Genomic DNA, 19,254 nt, shown 5'->3' on the forward strand with positions numbered 1-19,254 from the left:
TTTAGCTCAGAGCTATCTAAATTAAACATTTTTAAATGTTGAAAATTCTAAGTAAACATAAATAAATTCGTTAAAATCAATCTAAGGTATAACATATTTTTTAATTAATTTATGTGTCTACCTTTGTTATCTATTTATTATGGATTTGAACCGAATTTTCATAGAGCGGCCCTACTCAAATACATAAACGTTGGTCCAACGTCGGATCAACGTCAAAAATTTGTTGGGCGATGGTCGGTATTACATTGTAAGTCGGTATTACAAGTATTACATTGATTTTTTTTTTCTCCAAGTAAGTTTGAAAAAAAATTTTTCTTGATAAACGAAAATTGATTTTTATGCTGATTAATGAAGCAACTTGAATTTTATAAAAACACAGAAAATCAAAATTTGTTGTAATAATCATTATAATGACGTTAAAATATTCGTACAAATTATACACATATTCAAAAATAATAATGTTTTTATCGACTGCTTAGCTTCATTACGAATCTTGAGTCTTTAATTTGCTTGAGAAAAACTTATGACGTTTGAACTACTCATTATACGATTTGATAGAAATCTCAGAACTTGCATCTTTCGTTTGATGAGCTTTTAGGCATAACTACTGTTAAAGTTATAAATATAAAATTGTGATAGTGAGAGTATAACTACTAATTTCAAATAAGCACGAAAATGGAAATAAAGTATTCTATACCTGTGCTCTCTAAACAACAATTAGTGCGATTTCTTTTCACAACCACCTCGTCTCGTGATTCAATCTTTTTTGATTCCTTTATTACCACTTCTTGTGATTTAACCATTCTGAGTTCTAAAAACCATTTCTTTTAATGTGTAGTTCAATCTGTTTATGCTTTAAAATAATACCTTCTTTGCATAACTTTCATAATTAATAGCTTACTAAAAACGAAACTATACAAATTTAATTAAATCATATCGTATGAAAATGTTTGAAAATGATGCTTTAACAATGTAATTATTAACTGCGAACAGATTACTAAATAGTTATTAGCTACTTAAGTAAACCCTTATTTTAAGGGAAAATTAAATACTATATAATTAATGATATACAAAATTTAGCATGTTTTTATCGAGTTTTTATGATTTGATGTTATATCCAAAATTACTCACGATTATTTTAAATTTATAGCAATATTTAAATTTTAATATTTAAATTTATAGCAAATTCTATATAAATACACTCATATATATATATATATAAAAAATATAATTTGATAAAGATTAAAAAAAAATTAGTACACAAATCAGTAAGTGTATTTTGTACTGCTAACAAATAAAACAAAAAACAAAACAAGTTAAGTAATAAGTACATAAATATACATTTATCAAAGAATATGAGTTATTTTGATTATAATATATGATTATAAATTCATAGCAATAAAATTCTCTAATAAAAAAATTTCTCTAAAATAAAATAAAAAAAACATTCAAAAATGGCCGAAAACTATTTCAACATTAAAACTATTTCAAAATTAAAATAGCCGAAAAGTATTTCAACATTAACACACTATATTCATTTAAAATCAGTTGTATTCCGATGTTGAATTATAAATGTTAAAAAAAACGCGCTTTAGGCTAGATTATGTTGTGTAAGGTGGATGGTCAAGCAGTTGAAACCGTTATTCGTGGATTTTTACCATAACCTCTGAGAAGTGAGACGGTGCATTGTCTTGGTGAAACAGGATTTTCTTTTTCTGCAAATGTGGCTGTTTTCCGCAAGTTCTACTTAATGTTGAAATTTGATTTAAATCCACTTTTTAAAAATTTTATATAATGAAAAAGTTAGGTTTTTGATTAACAAGTCATCTAGGATGACTTGTTAATCAAAAATTATTCCGGTTATTGTTTAAATATTTCAATGACTTTAATGGAACCCATAGCTGAAGTGAGGTATGTGTTTTCATGGGAAATCTAGTGGTAAAAGATTTCAAAGTCAATTAACCTGGCAGAAACAAACGTTAATTGTATTAAATAATCACTTCAAATACATTTTTAAATGTAAATAACAAGTAAAAATCGAATAAAAGTAATGTTAGATATAGATTTATTTACAACTTTAAAAATACAAAAAAAATTAGCATAAATGCTCATAATATATATTTATGTATCATCGTGATATTTATATTTCTTTTTTTTTTTTTAGTTATATAAAAGCCCCCTGGAAATCTATTGGCAAGCGATTTTGGCTATCAAGTTGATTTGATGTTTTAAGCAAAGCTCCGATATATTTTACGAAAATTTAATTGTTTACTTAACTATTTAATTGTTTACTTTAATTTGAATCAACGGTTTTCATCTTGCTTATAAACTCTACAGAGGTTGTCTGACCGACCGGTTTTTTTAAATTGTTTAATATATTAGACACAAAAATATAAAAGGAGAAAAAGTTTAATTTTGTGATTCGGGATATCAAAGCTTCAAAAATATTTCGCAACAATAAAAGAAAGGTTAAGTACCGCTGTTTAAAAAAAAATAATTTACAAATGTATTTTTTAAATAAAATAAAAGAAATATAATAAAGTTTAGTTCAACAAGTCGTTTTCACTTTATAATCTTTTATTTATGTTTTATCTCTATTTTTTATTGTAAAATAAAAAACTTATAATAAAAACGAAATGTTTTATCTAAAACTTGTGTCTCTCAATTATTATCTAAATCAGTGAAGACTAGACTGATCGGCTATGAGATTTTTTAATATTATTTTGTTAGAAAAAGTGAAAGAAAATAAAAATTCTTTGCTAAAAATTTAACATAATATGCATTTAATGAAGACTTTGTGAATATAATTTTATTGATTAAATTTTATAACTATTTCAATTATGCTCTCTTTATAAGGAGCTAATTATCAATGCTAAAAAATCTATTATTTATCCGCTAAAACTAAGTTTTTGGGTATTATTCGTAGTATTATTGTAACATATAGTGGGGTAGTGTCTTGGTAAGCGTGTCAAATATGAGACACTTACCAGTTGTTTTCATTAATTTGTATGTTTTAATGCTAAATTTTGTTAAATTGCATAATACTGCAGAAAAATGGAAGTGCATTTTATATCCGATATTTTTGACAACCAAGAAGATAAAAAAAAATTTTTTTGATTGAACTTCTCTTATAATGACAATTAAAAGCGTTATCTAATTGTTAAAGTCTTCTATTACTCACATTTAAACAGCTCGTTGCAAAGAATATCGCAACAAATCTTTTAAATGACCGGAAGTACTGTCCTTTATTGCCAATCAGTTGCGCACTACTGATGCGTTGAGTGAAGAGTGGATTTGAACTCGCATTGCATATCCTTTTCAAAGATTGATATTTTGTTCAATGTTCTAACTAAGTAAGCTGCCCAGCCTACTTGTTTTTATTTGGCGAAACTAATTACTCGTAAAGTTTTAATGGTAAATTAAGTTTTTCTCATACCCACACTTAAGTTTGTTTCCAGTTATTATTGCATTGGTATTTACCAAATAACAAGTATTTACTGCTTAAGACAAAAAAATTGTTTAAATTTATTCTGAATAAACTAGTTTCATATGATTTGTCTCACTTTTAGAGAAATGCTTGAGAGATATTTTTGTTATTACTTAATTTTGATTTCAATTTGATATTTGAACATTTTTTCGATTTTTCGATTCAGTGTAAATTTAATTAACCAACGAGAAATATTCGTTTATAAAGGACAAAGGGAAATAAAATCAAGCCAATTGGTTTATTCAACAAATATGTTTTTTTAATCAATTAAAGTTTTCTACTATTATTTAAAAATTCCATAAGCTAATGTACTTTTAATAGAAAAATTATTTTTCCTAAAAACGCACATAAATAATATAAATTAAATATAATAAAAAAACAAATTCAATTGAAAAGCAATTTTAAACTTACAATAAAATTCAAGTGACTATTCTCCTTTATCGAACTAGTAGAATTAAAAAATCCGTAATAGAAAATAAAGTTTACGAAGCTTTTCTTCTTTATTTTTTTTTTTTCCCTCAACTTCATCGAGCTAAAAACAAGTTGTAAAGAGCTGCTCAAAGCGGTTCAGAAATGAACAAAAAAGGTTTTGTTAAAAGCAAATATATTTTTGAGAGTATGTGACACTCTATTGTTCTTATTTATTTTAGTGGTTCTCTAGTTTGACTTTAAATATACTTTTTTTTGTGTTAGTGTATTTTTTAATATTTTCTTTCTATTTAGAAAATGGAACGGTCACACACTCTTGCGAAAATAAAGATTCTCCCAGTAAGAAAACAAACGATCACTCTAGACATTTTTCTGCTCTCATAATAAACAGAATTTTACTAGGCTGTTATCAAGAAAAATTGTTTTGGAGTTTTATTCTTATACTCTGCAGTGCATTGGTAGCGCTACCTATTTACTTTAGAGTGCAAGAATATTTAAGTTATGAAAGCAGCCAAAAAATATCCACAATCGTTACCCCAAAAAATCTATTTCCATCTGTCACGATATGCAAAGAGCGTAAAAGTATGTTTTTGTATTGTGATTTGGATATATTTGATGTCAATTCAAACTATAATGTCCCATGTCCTCGAGATAAACAAACTGTCGAAGAAAGAAGCAATGTTGTAGGAACAGGAAGTTATCGGACAAATATTCAACCATTTGAATTTTATTGCGATGAGTTGCGAAGAAAATGCTCTACGAGTGATTTACAAAGTCAATTTTTTAAAACAGTACGTAACGAACGTGGTGAATGCGTTACTTGGAACGGAAATGGGACTTATACAAACGCAAATAACATAATTGAATTAATTGTAAAGATTGTTAAGGTGGAACGATACTTTGAAGTTATAGAAGTTATAGTTCATGAACCTCAAGTTGACGGAACATTACAAGACCTAACATTCCGTGTAACAACTTCAAAAAAGTATGAAATATCCTTCACAAAAGTTGTAAGCGAATTATTACCTGCTCCTTATTCTAACTGTATTAATAAAAAACAAAACGATATATTTCCAGGAAAATACACTCTTGAAAATTGCGTTAATTCACATAATTGCATAAGTACTTTTAAGAAATGTGGTGATACATTTGACTACTGCAGAAAATACATTCCCGAAAGTATTTCAATGCATTATGGGAGGAACAATACAATTAGTAGAAATATCAACTGCTTAAAAACACAAAACGAAACTTTGCCATCAATCTGCTTACTTCCGTGCAAACAAATTGATTTTGAGGTTTCTATTTTTTCTGAAGTTGATACTCGACTTAATAATAATCAGTTTGTCCTCGTCATGAAAAACAAAAACAGAAACACATACATTAAGAAAAAAGATAAATTGGGCCAAACAAACAACTGGACACGTTTAGCATCGGAAATTGCTGGTCTTTTTTCTCTTGTTACTGGTAGCTTATTGATATGTATTATTGAGTTATTTGTTTATGCAGTTTTGTCGTGTTTTTAATCATTAAACAAACCAAAGTTTACTATTCAAAGTTTACTATTCTGAACATCGATTATTATTTATATCACTCGATAATAATGCGAATATATTGCGTTTAGAGTTTAAAATTTTTTAAATCGATAAAACTTTCATGTTACTAACATGTTTGTATATTTTTATTCTTGAAAATAAATTAAATTTAAAATTGAATAGTCTTATAACTCTGAAATACTTTATATAGTTGAGGGCCTATCAAAAAAAAAGGAGATTTTACAATTTCAAATTTTTAGGAACATATAAATTTTTGTAAGTTAAACAAAATTAAAAAAATTATGGAGAATACTTTACAATTTTTACGTGTAATTTTTTACATCAATCAATCATTTATAAATAAGCGAAACCAGGCAATCCAGAATCTCAATATTCCTCATGCATAATTAATATTAAATATTTTTGCATTATTATGTTTAATACTGTCTTATTAAACGTAACCTTTAATTATATTTTATAATGCCTCATTATTTCACATGCCACCTCACTGTACTTAATACCGCAATACTATAATTTATTATAATATTGCCTGACTCTCCTCCATGGTTTTCCTCACACTGTGCTGCTGCGATTGCCAATTGAAACGGTTACTTCCATATCTATCAGCAAAACAATTTTCCAGAAAACAGACGTCTGTTTATTACTGCTAGAAACCATTATAAAAAGATTTTGTCTAACGCCAAAACCCGCTATTCTCAGGTCATGAAATTCTCGTATCTCATCTCAAAAATTAGGCTCTCTTGACTTCTGGAGAATCTTTAATAGTATCAATAATAAGGGCAAATCTTTAATTGCACCTCTCTTGTATGGTTTAGACTTTGTCACCTCACCTAAAGGCAAAGCTGAATTATTTGCTAAAAACTTTTCATCAATATTGTCTCTTGATTCCACTTGTTGCGTTCTACCTGATATTGCCAACAAACAGGTTGATCCATTGCTTGACATTCGTATCACTCCAGCTTCTGTATCTAAAGTGATTTCCTGCCTAGAAATAACAGGTATGTTGTCTGGGCCACAAGCTGCCTTCTACAGCTTGTGGCCCGGACAACATGCCTGTTATTGTCTTGCAGAAGTGTTCTCCGGAGCTGTCATCTATACTCTCAAAGCTATTGAAAAAGTGCTTATCAGAGTCTTGTTTTCCAGCCTGCTGGAAAGCGGCATCTGTTATCCCTATCTTCAAAAATTCTGGAGAGGATCTGTTTTGTCTAACTACCGTCCCATTAGTCTTCTTCCTATCATAAGCAAGGTTTTTGAATCATTAATTAACAAACACTTAATTTCTCATCTTGAATCTAATAACTTACTTTCTAACCATTAATATGGATTTCAATCTTCTCATTCTACAGCTGATTTGCTAACAGTAATAACTGATAGGTTTTATCGTGCATTAGATAAAGGTGGAGAGGTTAAGGCCATTGCTCTTGACATTTCAAAAGCTTTTGATAAAGTTTGGCATGCTGGTCTTCTCCATAAGCTTTCTTCTTATGGTGTATCTGGCTACATCTTTAAGATTATTAAATCCTTCCTTTCCAATTGTAGTATAAAAGTTGTCTTCGATGAACAGCACTCATCTTCTTATTCGGTAACTTAAAGAGTTCCTCAAGGTTCTATCCTTGGCCCTATACTATTTTTAATTTAAATTAACAATCTTCCAGATACTCTCACATTTAAGGTGGCATTGTTTGCTGATGATACTACCGTTTATTCTTGTCTTAATAAGAAACCAACACTCTCTGATTGCTTGGAGGGGGTACTTGAGCTTGAAAAAGATCTCATTTCTGCTACAGCATGGGGCTCACAGTGGCTTGCGAACTTAAATACAGATAAAACTCAATTTTTTTCAGCCAATCGTTATCGCAATAATTTAGATCTTTCTATATTTATGAACGGTTATGTACTTGATGAGTCATCTACCCTTCATCTTCTAAGATTAACTCTTAATTCCAATCTTTCTTGGAAACCGTATATCAAATCCATTGCAAAATTAGCATCCGCTAAGGTTGTATCTTTTTATCAAGCTTGACACTTTCTTACTCCGGATTCTATTCTCTATCTCTATAAATCTCAAATCCGGCCTTGTATGGAATACTCTTGCCATATCTGGGGCAGATCTTCTAATGATGCGTTTTCTTTTTTAGACAAGGTGCAAAAACGCATTGTAAACATAGTTGGACCTGCTCTTGCAGCCAACCTCCAACGATTATCACATCGTCGTAATGTTGCTTCTCTTCTCTACAAATACTATAATGGCACTGCTCTAAAGAGCTAGTGTCTCTTGTGCCATCTACTAAAATTCATTCTCGTGTTACTCGTCATTCAATTAAGTCTCATCCTTTTTCTGTGACTGTTCCTAAGTGCTCCAAAAACGCTTATTCGTCTAGTTTTTTTCCTCGAACATCAGCTCTTTGGAATTCGCTTCCTTCATCTTGCTTTCCTGATTCATATAACTTGCAACCCTTTAAGACGTCCGTCAATCGTTATCTTGCTCTACAATCTTCATCTTTTCTCTTTCAGTAACTTCCAACTTTAATTAGTGGCTGCTTGCAGCCTTGTTGGAAACGAAGATGTTTAAAAAAAAAAAAAAACAGTAATAAAATTCATGGTCTCGGCAACAGCAGTTTTATTTAAATAACATAATTTCATATTTATTTTTAAATAATATAGTTTGGTATAAAGTTATTTAAACTATATTATTATAACTATAATACACTATATTATTATATATGAATAATATAGTTTCATTTAAATTTTTAAATAATATAGTTAAATATATATAAAGTTTAACCCTATAACGAAGGAACATCTCAGTTGAATAAAAATTAAAAATATCTTAACAAGAAATAAGTTTTTAACTGTTTACCAACATCAATTGATGGTAGTGATGCGAATCCAAAAAGGTATTTATTAGTTTATTATTATTTCAAGAATACAACCAGTAAGATTAAAAAATATTTTTTTTACTTCTTTTTTCTTTTAGAACTACAGCATAATGGATGTAAACCAACATAAAACAAAAAAAAAATATTCCATGAAACATAAAAATTCTAATAGATTATTCAAAACAAACTAATATAGTTGTTATCAAATGACGTTTATATATAAAAAAAATAAGCTGTTAATTTTTAAATTTAAAAAAGGGGAAGACCTAAATTTGTTTCTTAAAATCTTTTTAAAAAACAAAGTTACACAAGAATAACGAGAAATTTCATTGTTATTCAAAAGATCACTAGTTTTAAAACTCTCCATTTCATATCGTGATCCATTTTCGTATAACAAACAAGTTTAAAACAAATTATTTAAATTATTCTTGATTACAAATATATATATATATATATATATATATATATATATATATATATATATATATATATATATATATATATATATATTCTTGATTATAAATATATATATTCTTGATAGCAAAATGTATATATTCTTGATAGAAACTTCGAAAAAGATTTTTGTACAAATAAATGAACAATTTTTTAGATTTATACCACAGTGCAAATCTAAAAAATGGTTTAGTAGTTTGTAAAAAACATATTTTTTGTTAAGATATTTTTATTTTATGTTTAACTGAGATGTTGTTTCATTATATGATCAAACAAAGCAAAGTATACTGATATTAGAAAAAAGCTGCTGTTGTCACGACCATGATTTCTATCAATATATCAATTAAAACCAAAGTCTGATTAACATACCTAATTCTTGTGTATCATATGATACAATCTTGGCAGTGCTAGAAAATGCCAATTATTGATGGTAGAAATGATGGTGCAATATTATTTATTGTGAAGATCTTCAGATTAAAGGAGCATATGTTAGCTACTTCTTTTAGCTTGCTATTCATGTTGTTGCTGGTTAATCATAGCTATGAGTAACAATCATAGCTGTGAGTAACAATTTCTATTATCTGTGCTTCGGTGATCTGTTATGGTCATTTACCATTCATTTACCACAGACTTGACAGTTATATGCTTTTAATTGTGAAATAGAAACATTCAGAAAATCCAAAAATGTTGCAACCTGCGGGTATTAAAACCTTAAATTCTTAAAACAAATGTCGTTGCAGAAATTTGCAATGAATTTTTTTTATTAACACTCACATATGTATTAATTAAATATATTATATTAATTAATTAATAAGCGAGTCTTTATAAAGAAATTTAATCGCAAATTTCTGTAATGATATTTATTTTAAGAATTAAAGGTTTTAATACCCACAGGTTGTAACATTTTCTGATTCGTATACTATATGTATATCATACTATATAAGTGTCATACTATATGTATGTCATACATATGTGTTTTTGTATGTTTTAAAAAACATACAAAAACACACTTACTTTTCATATACCGCATAACAATTCAGAACAATCCATAAATAGTTTATTAAAGAATAACATTACAGGTATGGGGGTATTGAAAAAAATAATTAGAAATTCTCACTTACCTTAACTCTCGACATTATGATAAAAGACAAAAAAGATTTTTAAATATTTTTTAATATCAACAAGCTTTGTTTTACTTTTGATAAAATAAATAATATTTAAAAAGCATTAATAAATGTAGAACCTAATTACCCCTTACCGCTAATTACAATCTAATTACCGCTTGACTACTATAAGATAAAATTTTGTTTATTGTTTTACCACGTGTTCCATTATTGCCAATATTTTATTTGTGCTATTCTTCCTGCTGTTTGATTGGACAAAGCTCACAAAGAAAATTTGTTGATTCGAAAAATGTTAAACTTATAATTCTACTGCATTTTGTAAGTAATTTTTTTTTTTTGTCACTTCAGTTTGTCTATCTATATAAACTCTTTTTACATCTGATACTTTCTGAGAAAAACTTGTTGTTAAAGATCCAATCGAGATTTTATTTTTTATTTTATTTTAGGTGCCCCAAGAAGCCCTAACGCGGAAATGCATTTAACCAGGAAGTTCACGCCTCCTTCCTTACCGTGACGCGAAAATATGTCCAGAGCTCGTTTCGAACCTCGATCTCCTGCTTATAAAGTAAGCGTTCTAACCAATGCGCCACGGCCGAGATAAAGTAAAAAGAAAACAGTTTTTATATATAAGAACCATTTTTAGGTAAAAACTTTTGTTCATTTCCGGGTAGTTTTTCATTTTGGTCGAGCTTCTTTAATTTTTCTATTCATCTAATTAATTTTTTTAATTTTCATCAACATCTTATACATCTAAAGGGATTGCAAATAAGTTTCTTTTTTTTTCAACAGACCAATTAAGTAACATACATATCGCAAAGTTAAGACTGTCAACAATATTCCGTAAACAGCATATTGTTTTTTTCATGACAACGCGGTTTTTAATCTTATTTTTAAAAATTGAAGAAAAAAGATTGTTTTTGCGGGGAATTTTGCTTCATTATTTTTTTATGAAGAAAAGTGCTGCTCAAAGTCATTGAAATCTTCTGAAAGTTTTTGGCAACTCATTGTAGTTAAGGCGAATTAGTAAAACTTAGTTCGAAATATTTTATAAAAATCTCATCTTTGAAAATCTATAACCAGGTTTTTAATGAAATGAAATGTATAAAATTTATTTTTGTTTAATACAACTTCTTCTGCTTGTATTTAAAAAAAAATCTTAAAGACTTTTTTTTTGTTTGTTTATAAAGAATTCAAGATTCTTTTAAAATCTCTTTTTGAACTTGCTTGAATTTTGCTCAGTCGGTTTGCTTCAAATTGTTCTATACAAAGTTTAAAAAAGTATTTAACTTAGACCTGATAATAGATCAAAAGAACTTTTGCAAATTGTTTAAGTCCATAAATTTCCTAAAAAATTTGTAAAGAAAAAAAAAGTCGTACCTTTACATTTTTTTGTATTGATTTGATTAAATTGAATTTTTATCGAAGTTATCGAAGGTTATATTCATACTTCTTAATTTTGTGCAAAAAGTTAATTAAAAATGATTAACATACAAAAAGGTGATTTTGACTTATTTGTTGAGAAAATGGAGAAAGCTCAGGCTGATAAAATAAAGTCATTACAAGACCAATTAATCTCCATGTTACATGACAACAAATTGTTGAATGAAAGAGTTAAACTATTAAAAAAAAATTTCGAAACGATTTCACTTGAAGATCTATCATTAAAAGCAAAAGTCATTTCTGAAAAATTTGAAGACTCTCCAAGAACCTTTAGTATTTTATTCGAATTCAAAAATAAACCAAATAAGTCTGAAGTTGATGTTTTAAGTGCTATCAGTGTTGGGCAAAGTGATATTAAAAGAAAGTGATATTAAAATTTTTTTATTGTTTTTGGATTAGAATAATTAAGTAAATTGCTGATTACCGAAAAACAAGCTGATGATAGATATGCAATTGATAAAATGTTTGATAAAATTGGTGCGAATAAATCAAAAACTTCAAGATTTCATCACTTCAAAAAGTATTATATATATATATATATATATATATATATATATATATATATATATATATATATATATATATATATATATAATTATATTATATTAAATTATATGGCATAAAATCTTGACTGTCATCTTTTTTTTTAAGTAAATAAGGTCCTCTTAATAAAAATAATAAGACTCATCAACCTTATCACAAGTCATATTACGTTTTAAATAAATTATAAAAGATTGCTTGCAGTCCACTGTAAGATTTTTGGTGTTTAAAACCTTAAAAATGTCTAATCGTTTATCTTGACCATATATTTTATCTCGGTTGTTTAAACTAATAACCGACTGACGGCAAAACACCTTAACTACAATGAGCAAGCATGTTCATTCTGAAACCGCTTTTAATATTCAAGAAACCGTGACCGGTTAAAAATATTTTGAAAATAGTGGGTTGTAGTTTTAATCTCACCCGCCGTACAATCTCAACCTGTCCCGTGTGATTACCATTTGCTTCGATCAATGCAGAACTCAATTACTGGAATAAACTTCAATTAGGAACAGGGTAACCAAAACAGGGTTTTCGAAATCGACTTGGTTCTTTTTTGGCCTAGAAAAACAAACGGTTTATTTGACAGAAAAATTATCAGTTACAAGAAAAATGAGAAAATATTTTAGCTTCAGATGGGCAATACTTAATAATGTATCAATTCATTTTGTAATTTATATAAAGCCATATTTAAAAAAAAAAAAAAGCAGAAGTTTGTTTGTAGTCTCATTAAAAACCTGTATTGAAAGCTTTTATTTAACAACATAGCATTTAATAATTTTTGTTCTCATCTAGTTCAAAATAATATAATTAGAGGCTCAAACTCAGCACAAAAATACAACACACCTATTTGTTAACGTTATTAGCCAATGTAATTAATGACAAATACTTTTACAGGACTGTGAGATACTTTTGCGCTATAGCAAAAATTTAATGATTGTCAAACATTTTGTATATTAAAATTTGTATATATATTAACTAATATATTACACTATTTGGTTAAAGAATTGAATTTTATTAAATTTTTCAAAATAAATCTTTACAAAATATATTTTAAATAAATCTGTTTTAACCTAAATTAATAAAATCTTTTCTAGCAAAATTTCGGCGCCCCAGGCCCCTTACTTGTGACCCCCTGTGTACTTTTGGCTTCACTCAACGGTGTTGTCGTTCATCTTTCGTTATAAGAATTAGAAAACATAGTTTTATTTTATGATGTTCTATTGTTTTTCTGTAGATTTTATACAACTATTATTGTTATATAACAAAAAAACAAGACGAAGAAATCATTACTAAAACAAAGCCTTAAAGTAATACATTTTAGAGGGGAGACAGAACCCAGCGAAGCCCTAGACATAAGTGTGATTTTCTAAAGATTATTTCAAAGGCTTTTTTTTATTACTTTTATTAACTTTGTGTTCTTTAAGTTACCATAGGAATTGAATAAATTTAAATGCTTTTATTGTTTACTTTACAAAATACATAACTGGAAAAATCTGGTTAATAATACAATGTTTTACAAAATATTGAATTGGTTTGTTACTATTTTTATTATTGTTGCTTTTGTTAATATCTTAATACTATTCTTTATATAGATATTTCACAATAAAGAAATAAAATATTTATAAAGTAAATAGCTACATAACAATTGAATAAATAAAAGACGAATATTTTACAGAATTCATTTTGTGTTATTAATAAAACCAAGAAAAGAAATCTAAAATATTTAGTACAAATAACTTAATTTATAATTGACAATTTATGTAATAATTGACGTATACTGCGGATTTTAGGTAATATTTTAAATTTATATATATATATATATATATATTAAATTTAGTATTCCAAACATAAAAATTTAGATTTATTTACACTAGCAAACCGCTTGGTTAAACAACCAACTGGTTGGCTTTTATAAATTTTCTATTTCTATTTATTTTAAAATAAAAACTGAATAACAATAGATCTCTCAATAAATCGTTTATTTTTATAAATAATTTTAAAATGATAAAGCAATGTTTAAAAATTTAAAAATATGGTCAATTTTACTGTTACTTTAACTTCAGGGCTTCCGACCAAACCATAATCATCAATAATAAATATTCATATAATTTTTATCCTATTACCTTTATTTTGATTTTCAAGATTTATTAATATATCTAACTTATATAAAAATTAAAAATAATCATTGAAGCAATGACCTAAAGATCAAATTCTAAATTTAAGTTTTTATATAACTCTCCTTACCTTCAGCTATAGAAAGTTTACAAGATTTTTTTAAAAGATTTTGTTTTACCCTGAGTAAAATTTTGTCATGTCAATCTCTACTAAAATTGGAAGGGAAAGAAAATTCTAAACAAGATCATCCTCACGCCAAGTGCTGCATGATTAAATCATTAAATAAAGTAACTCTAAAAACATTTTGATGCGTGTTTTATCTTAAAATCAGTTTTTTCAGGCTTTTTTACTTTTTTGTCTGCTTATTATTGTTTTTTTTGAAATTTTCGTAAGATTTATTACTACACGCAAATAATTCCTAGTTTTTACTTTACAATGTTATACGACGTTGTAATTTAATAATAGCGACTTTACAAAATCAAAACGTCAACTGCAACGAGAACGTTAAAATTATAATTTTTTAAGTCGGCGTTGTCGTAGCCGTTTTAAGTTAAATTGTAATATAGTTACGAAACGAGAATTTTATTATGTATAAATATATTATAAAGTCAATAATTAAGATTTAAAATAAAAACAGTTGGCCGATATAACGATATGAAAATAAATAGCGTATCCACAAAAAAAAACAAAAAACTATTTCACGTTTTCAACATGATGCTAAAGCTTTATATTTCAAATCCTGCTTTGAACTTTAAAAGGGCGAGTAGGATTTACCCTGAACTTACACATGCGCATTATCGATATTTTGTGGTCAAACGTTGCGGTTGCAGTTGTCGTTTTGATTTCGTAAAGTCGGTAAGAAAGTAATAAATCAAAATCTAAATAAAAAGTATTATAACAGCGAACTGTGTAAATAAAACTAAAGTACCGTCTTGTTAAAAGGAAAATTAAAAAGAAAAATATCAAAAATGATCAAATTTTTTAAATCACTTCTTTGTTGTATAATAATAACAACGTTTTAGAATAACTGGCTTTTTTGACACCCCCGCGCTACAACCACCAGTCCACCTTCTAATTTGTTTTAATGTTTGTTTTAACGCTATTTTCTTGATCAAGTTATTATTAATGTGTTTAATTAAACATTTTTTGTGATTTGTGTTTTAATTTCATCATTTTGTGCGGTAAAATGCGCATTGTTATTTATCTTGTTTTTTAATTAAATTGTTGTTTGATGAATTGCGCCATTTTTGTTTCTTTTTCCGTTGTATTAGATAAATTTCGTATTCTTTTAAGTGTTTATTTTCAATATGCTTTTAAAATCTTTTTCATATGTGCATATATTTATGCATATGTGTAAACATTAATGCAAACACAATATTAAACATACTTATATATTTAAGATAAACGAAAAGAGGTACTTTTATTTTATTATACTTTTGCATTGTTATGTTTAGTTTTAATTTGTTATATTGGTCATTTATATTTGTTTAATCAATAATAATTGTGTAATAAATTGCACAATAAGTTTTTAATACGCTAATTTTCTAGTTTGGCGACTCGGCTACGAAAATCGCTAGTTTAGATCCGTCTAAACACTAGATAATATCAGCTAATAGCGATAAAGCCAGTCATAACTATACAGATATAATTTTGTTAAGACATTGTTTTGTAGGTATAACATATATTTATTTTTAAAGTTACGCTCGAATGCAATCTTTTACAAAAGGTAAAACTTTAATTTGATTAACTGTTTATGATGGGTTATGAAATAATAATAATTTTGATAGCATAAGCTAAACGATATAGTAATTGAGTGTGATCGCTTTGTTGCCCGGAAAGATTTTATAATACTTCAACTACTTGCTGAAGTGATGCCAAATTATCACAGACAATAGAACAGACTGTAATCTTTAATAATCATTTTTATAAATTGTAATGTTAGTATTAATTTTAGCCTCATAACGTATTCTTTAACTCTACTAAAAATAACTAAAAGTACTAAAAATAATAAATGTTTGTAAAATTATAATCGTTACGCTTTTTTATATTGCGATTAGTTTTATAATAATTTAATAACTTGTACGTCTATTAGGAATCTATAATGTAAGCACCCAGGTCACTGATTCTCTGGTTCTGAAATGCCATAATTAATTACTCCATAGCGTTTAATTATAATAAAAATAAATAATATCCACGCATTTTACTTAATTAATTAGTTTAGACATCATCGTTCGGAGAAACATTTTAATATCAGTTCAGACATGATTAAATAAAATCTAAAATTTCACTTCGCAAAGTAAACGAATATTTATTTGTAAGTAAATAATTAATAATAATGTAAGTAAAAAATTAAATATATGATTAAGTAAATAACTTGTTAGTAAATGATAATTTATCTGATCCAAATATATAATAAATTATATAATAAATTATATATTTTATACATGCATGATTTTGAATGAATGTAATTGATTTTAAAGCTAAATAAATTATTTTTTAAACAGTTATTGTATTATTGAACTCAAAATAAATAGAAACTTATGAATATAAATCGTCGCTAAAGACGAGCGCCCTGAATTGATTAAATGATCGTTAAACAATTGATTTTGACGTCACGTCTCCGACTAGACAATGTTTAGACATCATGTCTTCAAAAGCATAATGAATTTCCATAAGCACGTTTTTAAAATGTAGATAAAAGGTTGAAGATAGATTTGACCGTAACAGTTCTTTAGATAAAAAAATAAACTCAAATAATAAGGCCAATATTGTTATGTTCCCAGTTTCACGGTTATTTAAATTTTTATCTAGACTTGGTAGTTTATTTAAATTAATAATGCCTTTTGATTTTATATTGAGTCTTTTTACAAATAATTTTTTTTTCCGATTATTTTCAATAAATTGTTAAACCTACATTCATCAGAATTTTTATAGTATAAGTTTTTATTTCAAAAGCTTAAAAAAAATTAGAAGCATTAATAAAAGAAACAACCTATTAGAAACTCTATAAAAAAAACGAATCAAAAACCTCATAGAAAAACAATGTCAGAGCTCTCCAAAAAAAATTGACTTAGGGGGGGGGGGGTCAAAGTTAGTGGCTTTGTATGAAAGATTATCTTTGCATTATTAGTTAATCTACTTATATAAAATGTTAAAAACATTAAATCAAAATAAGAATCTGGTTTTCTCATTTTGGATTTATCTTTTATACTTAAAACAAGTTTGAAAACGTTTAATGAATTTATTATGTATGATACAATCATGCTGAACTTTAATAAAATACATTAGCTAAATAATTTATAATGCTTTTAAGTTAGATTTATATCTTTAGGCATTGCAAAAAGAATGCATTTAAAATTTTGTTTGAAAAAAAGTGTATTTTAAATTTATTTTGCTTTTTCCTGAAAAATGAAAAACATTTTTTTGAATTAAAGATACTATTGTATATAAAAAACACATTTTTCAAAGTAAGACAAATGTTAACATAAACTTCGTATTAAATGAACTACAAAAAAAAGTAAATGAAAAAGAAATATTTTTTCGTAAAGTATCATAATTCTGCAAGTATTCCAAAAAACTTTTGGAATATTTTCAGGGTTATAAAGTATGATACAAACTCAAAATTTTTCATAATAAAAAATAAAAATGATAAAGAATCAATCACAGGAGAACTTGTTAGTAATTTTGAAAGATGTTAAAACGCTGAAGCAATAACACTTTAGCGTTTCTAAAATAATCAGAATCGCTCTCAATTGTACAAAACTAATATAAGATCTTATTTTTACAATTATTTTAATATCTAGAGATAAAAGAAACTCAACTTTGTCAGTTTGATTTCACTAAAAAAAGCTCTACAGTGTAACTCAACATAAAAACTCTACATAACTTTACAATGTAGATCAACTCTGAATGTTTCGCTTATAACAAATTTGTCATGTCATGACAAATTTGTTTTAAGTGAAACATTCAAATAGCTCACCTGTCTACTTCTGTTTCTTAGATGCTGAAAATGCGTTTCACAGCTGTAACTGGGACACTCAGTTTGAAAAACTATACAAAATAGCAAAAATTGGTAATACTATATCGTTATTATACTATGAAAGTGTTTCGTGTTTGTTATTACTTTTTCACTATTGTCTGCAACCTTTTTAAAATCTAAGAGTTTTTGAAATTATTGTTTATAATGTTTTTTCATTTTTTGAACACTGTGAAATCAAACAATGAATGACTATAGTGAATTACTAAAATGAGTGACTAACATATTACTCTCAGCCTAATCTATAAAAAAAGTAATTTAATTTACTTAGTTTGACTTTTCATATGTATTTTTTTTACTCAAGAGTGAAAAACATTTGGGGGTATCTGGGGCGAAAAAAAGATAACAGAAAACTTGCAATATTTAAAAAAGTTACTTATACATTTGTAAAAAAATGTTCTTTTATCCAAGTTTTCAAAGATTTGAAATTTTGAAAATAAAGTTGAAATTTTTAATTATTATAGTTTTGTTAATTATCAGTGCAAAAAAAGTTCAAAATTTAGCGAAACCAAGTTTTAACTGAGTTACCGTGTATCATTTTATTTTCACTGAGTAACTATGTACCATATTTTTTTAAAAATTTTCTATTAAAATATTATAAAATATAGTATAAGGAAAATTTAAAAAAGTTTTCAGAAGTGTAATAACTGTAAAAGATCTAGTTTAGTCAATGTTTTAAATCTTTTAGTGACAATAATGAGCAATGATGATAACTAATGTTGATAACGAACTTATGCTTATCTCAGAGTTCTACATTTCTGAAGGTGGTTAAAAATTTAAGAGCTTACTTATACTTTACTTCTTCAGAGTAGGCAGGGGAAGAAGTAAGCCAAAAATGGTTCCACAAAGACTCTATTCAGTAGATTAAGTATCCATTACGCATCATCCAGTAAAAATTACCTTAATAAACCAGTTACACAAATTAGCAAAAAAGATTACAGTGTTATTGAAAAAAGTTTATGCATGGTTTAAAAATTTTCAAACTGTCTGCCAAAAAATTCTTGTAGCAAATATTAAAGTTGGTAAAATTGATCATATTTCAAAAATAAAGTCAATAAAAAATTTAAATTAAAACGGCGATTATTATTTCAACGTTAGATTAAAGATTTTTAAACTAGATTATTAGAAAATTCGGATTTTTTATATTGATAGAGGATTCTGTGTATTACATGGTTTAACCTCACAGTTAAGT

The 19,254-nt window shown here is 26.6% G+C and overlaps 3 protein-coding genes and 1 long non-coding RNA gene across 9 annotated transcripts in view; 3 read left to right on the plus strand and 1 right to left on the minus strand.

Moving 5' to 3' along the window:
- LOC105848331 (uncharacterized) overlaps positions 1 to 2,552 on the plus strand; it is a 46,569-nt gene extending 44,017 nt beyond the window's left edge. For both annotated transcript variants that reach the window (XM_065799382.1, XM_065799383.1), the window contains exon 8: positions 2,165 to 2,552. In XM_065799382.1, coding sequence (XP_065655454.1) covers positions 2,165 to 2,219 — 55 coding nt within the window. In that variant the 3' untranslated portion in view covers positions 2,220 to 2,552. The remainder of the gene's footprint in view (positions 1 to 2,164) is intronic.
- LOC136080974 (uncharacterized) lies at positions 390 to 896 on the minus strand. Its single transcript, XR_010638775.1, has 2 exons — positions 698 to 896; positions 390 to 607 (listed from the first exon to the last, which is right to left on the minus strand). It is a non-coding gene; the product is annotated as an uncharacterized LOC136080974 (long non-coding RNA).
- A 1,386-nt stretch (positions 2,553 to 3,938) lies between the features above and the next one.
- Positions 3,939 to 5,626, plus strand: LOC105848330 (acid-sensing ion channel 4-A). Of its 2 annotated transcripts, none has more exons than XM_065799385.1 (2): positions 3,939 to 4,073; positions 4,211 to 5,626. In XM_065799385.1, exons 1-2 carry the CDS (start codon positions 4,061 to 4,063, stop codon positions 5,440 to 5,442), a joined length of 1,245 nt encoding a protein of 414 aa, XP_065655457.1. In that variant the 5' UTR covers positions 3,939 to 4,060; the 3' UTR covers positions 5,443 to 5,626. The 2 variants fall into 2 exon arrangements, with proteins under 2 accessions (XP_065655457.1, XP_065655456.1); XM_065799384.1 differs by having other exon boundaries at positions 3,949 to 4,103.
- Positions 5,627 to 13,616: 7,990 nt separating this feature from the next.
- Positions 13,617 to 19,254, plus strand: part of LOC105847132 (dopamine D2-like receptor) — an 18,871-nt gene continuing 13,233 nt past the window's right edge. Inside the window, exons 1-2 of one of the 4 annotated variants that reach the window (XM_065799388.1) lie at positions 15,636 to 15,752; positions 18,027 to 18,098. The gene's annotated coding sequence lies outside the window, so the exon portion shown is untranslated. Of the gene's footprint in view, positions 13,702 to 15,366; positions 15,441 to 15,632; positions 15,753 to 18,026; positions 18,099 to 19,254 lie in introns of those variants that run through there. The other 3 variants (XM_065799387.1, XM_065799389.1, XM_065799386.1) reach the window with 3 other exon arrangements.

This window comes from Hydra vulgaris, chromosome 06, assembly GCF_038396675.1.
Source record: "Hydra vulgaris chromosome 06, alternate assembly HydraT2T_AEP".
NCBI classification, from domain to species: domain Eukaryota; kingdom Metazoa; phylum Cnidaria; class Hydrozoa; order Anthoathecata; family Hydridae; genus Hydra; species Hydra vulgaris.

Bases quoted from the DNA above. Each gene is read 5' to 3' on its own strand.
- LOC105848330 (XM_065799384.1), top strand. From the start codon at position 4,061: ATGAACAAAAAAGGTTTTGTTAAAAGCAAATATATTTTTGAGA. The intron at 4,104-4,210 runs GTATGTGACACT...CTTTCTATTTAG, and splicing joins AAGCAAATATATTTTTGAGA to AAAATGGAACGGTCACACAC.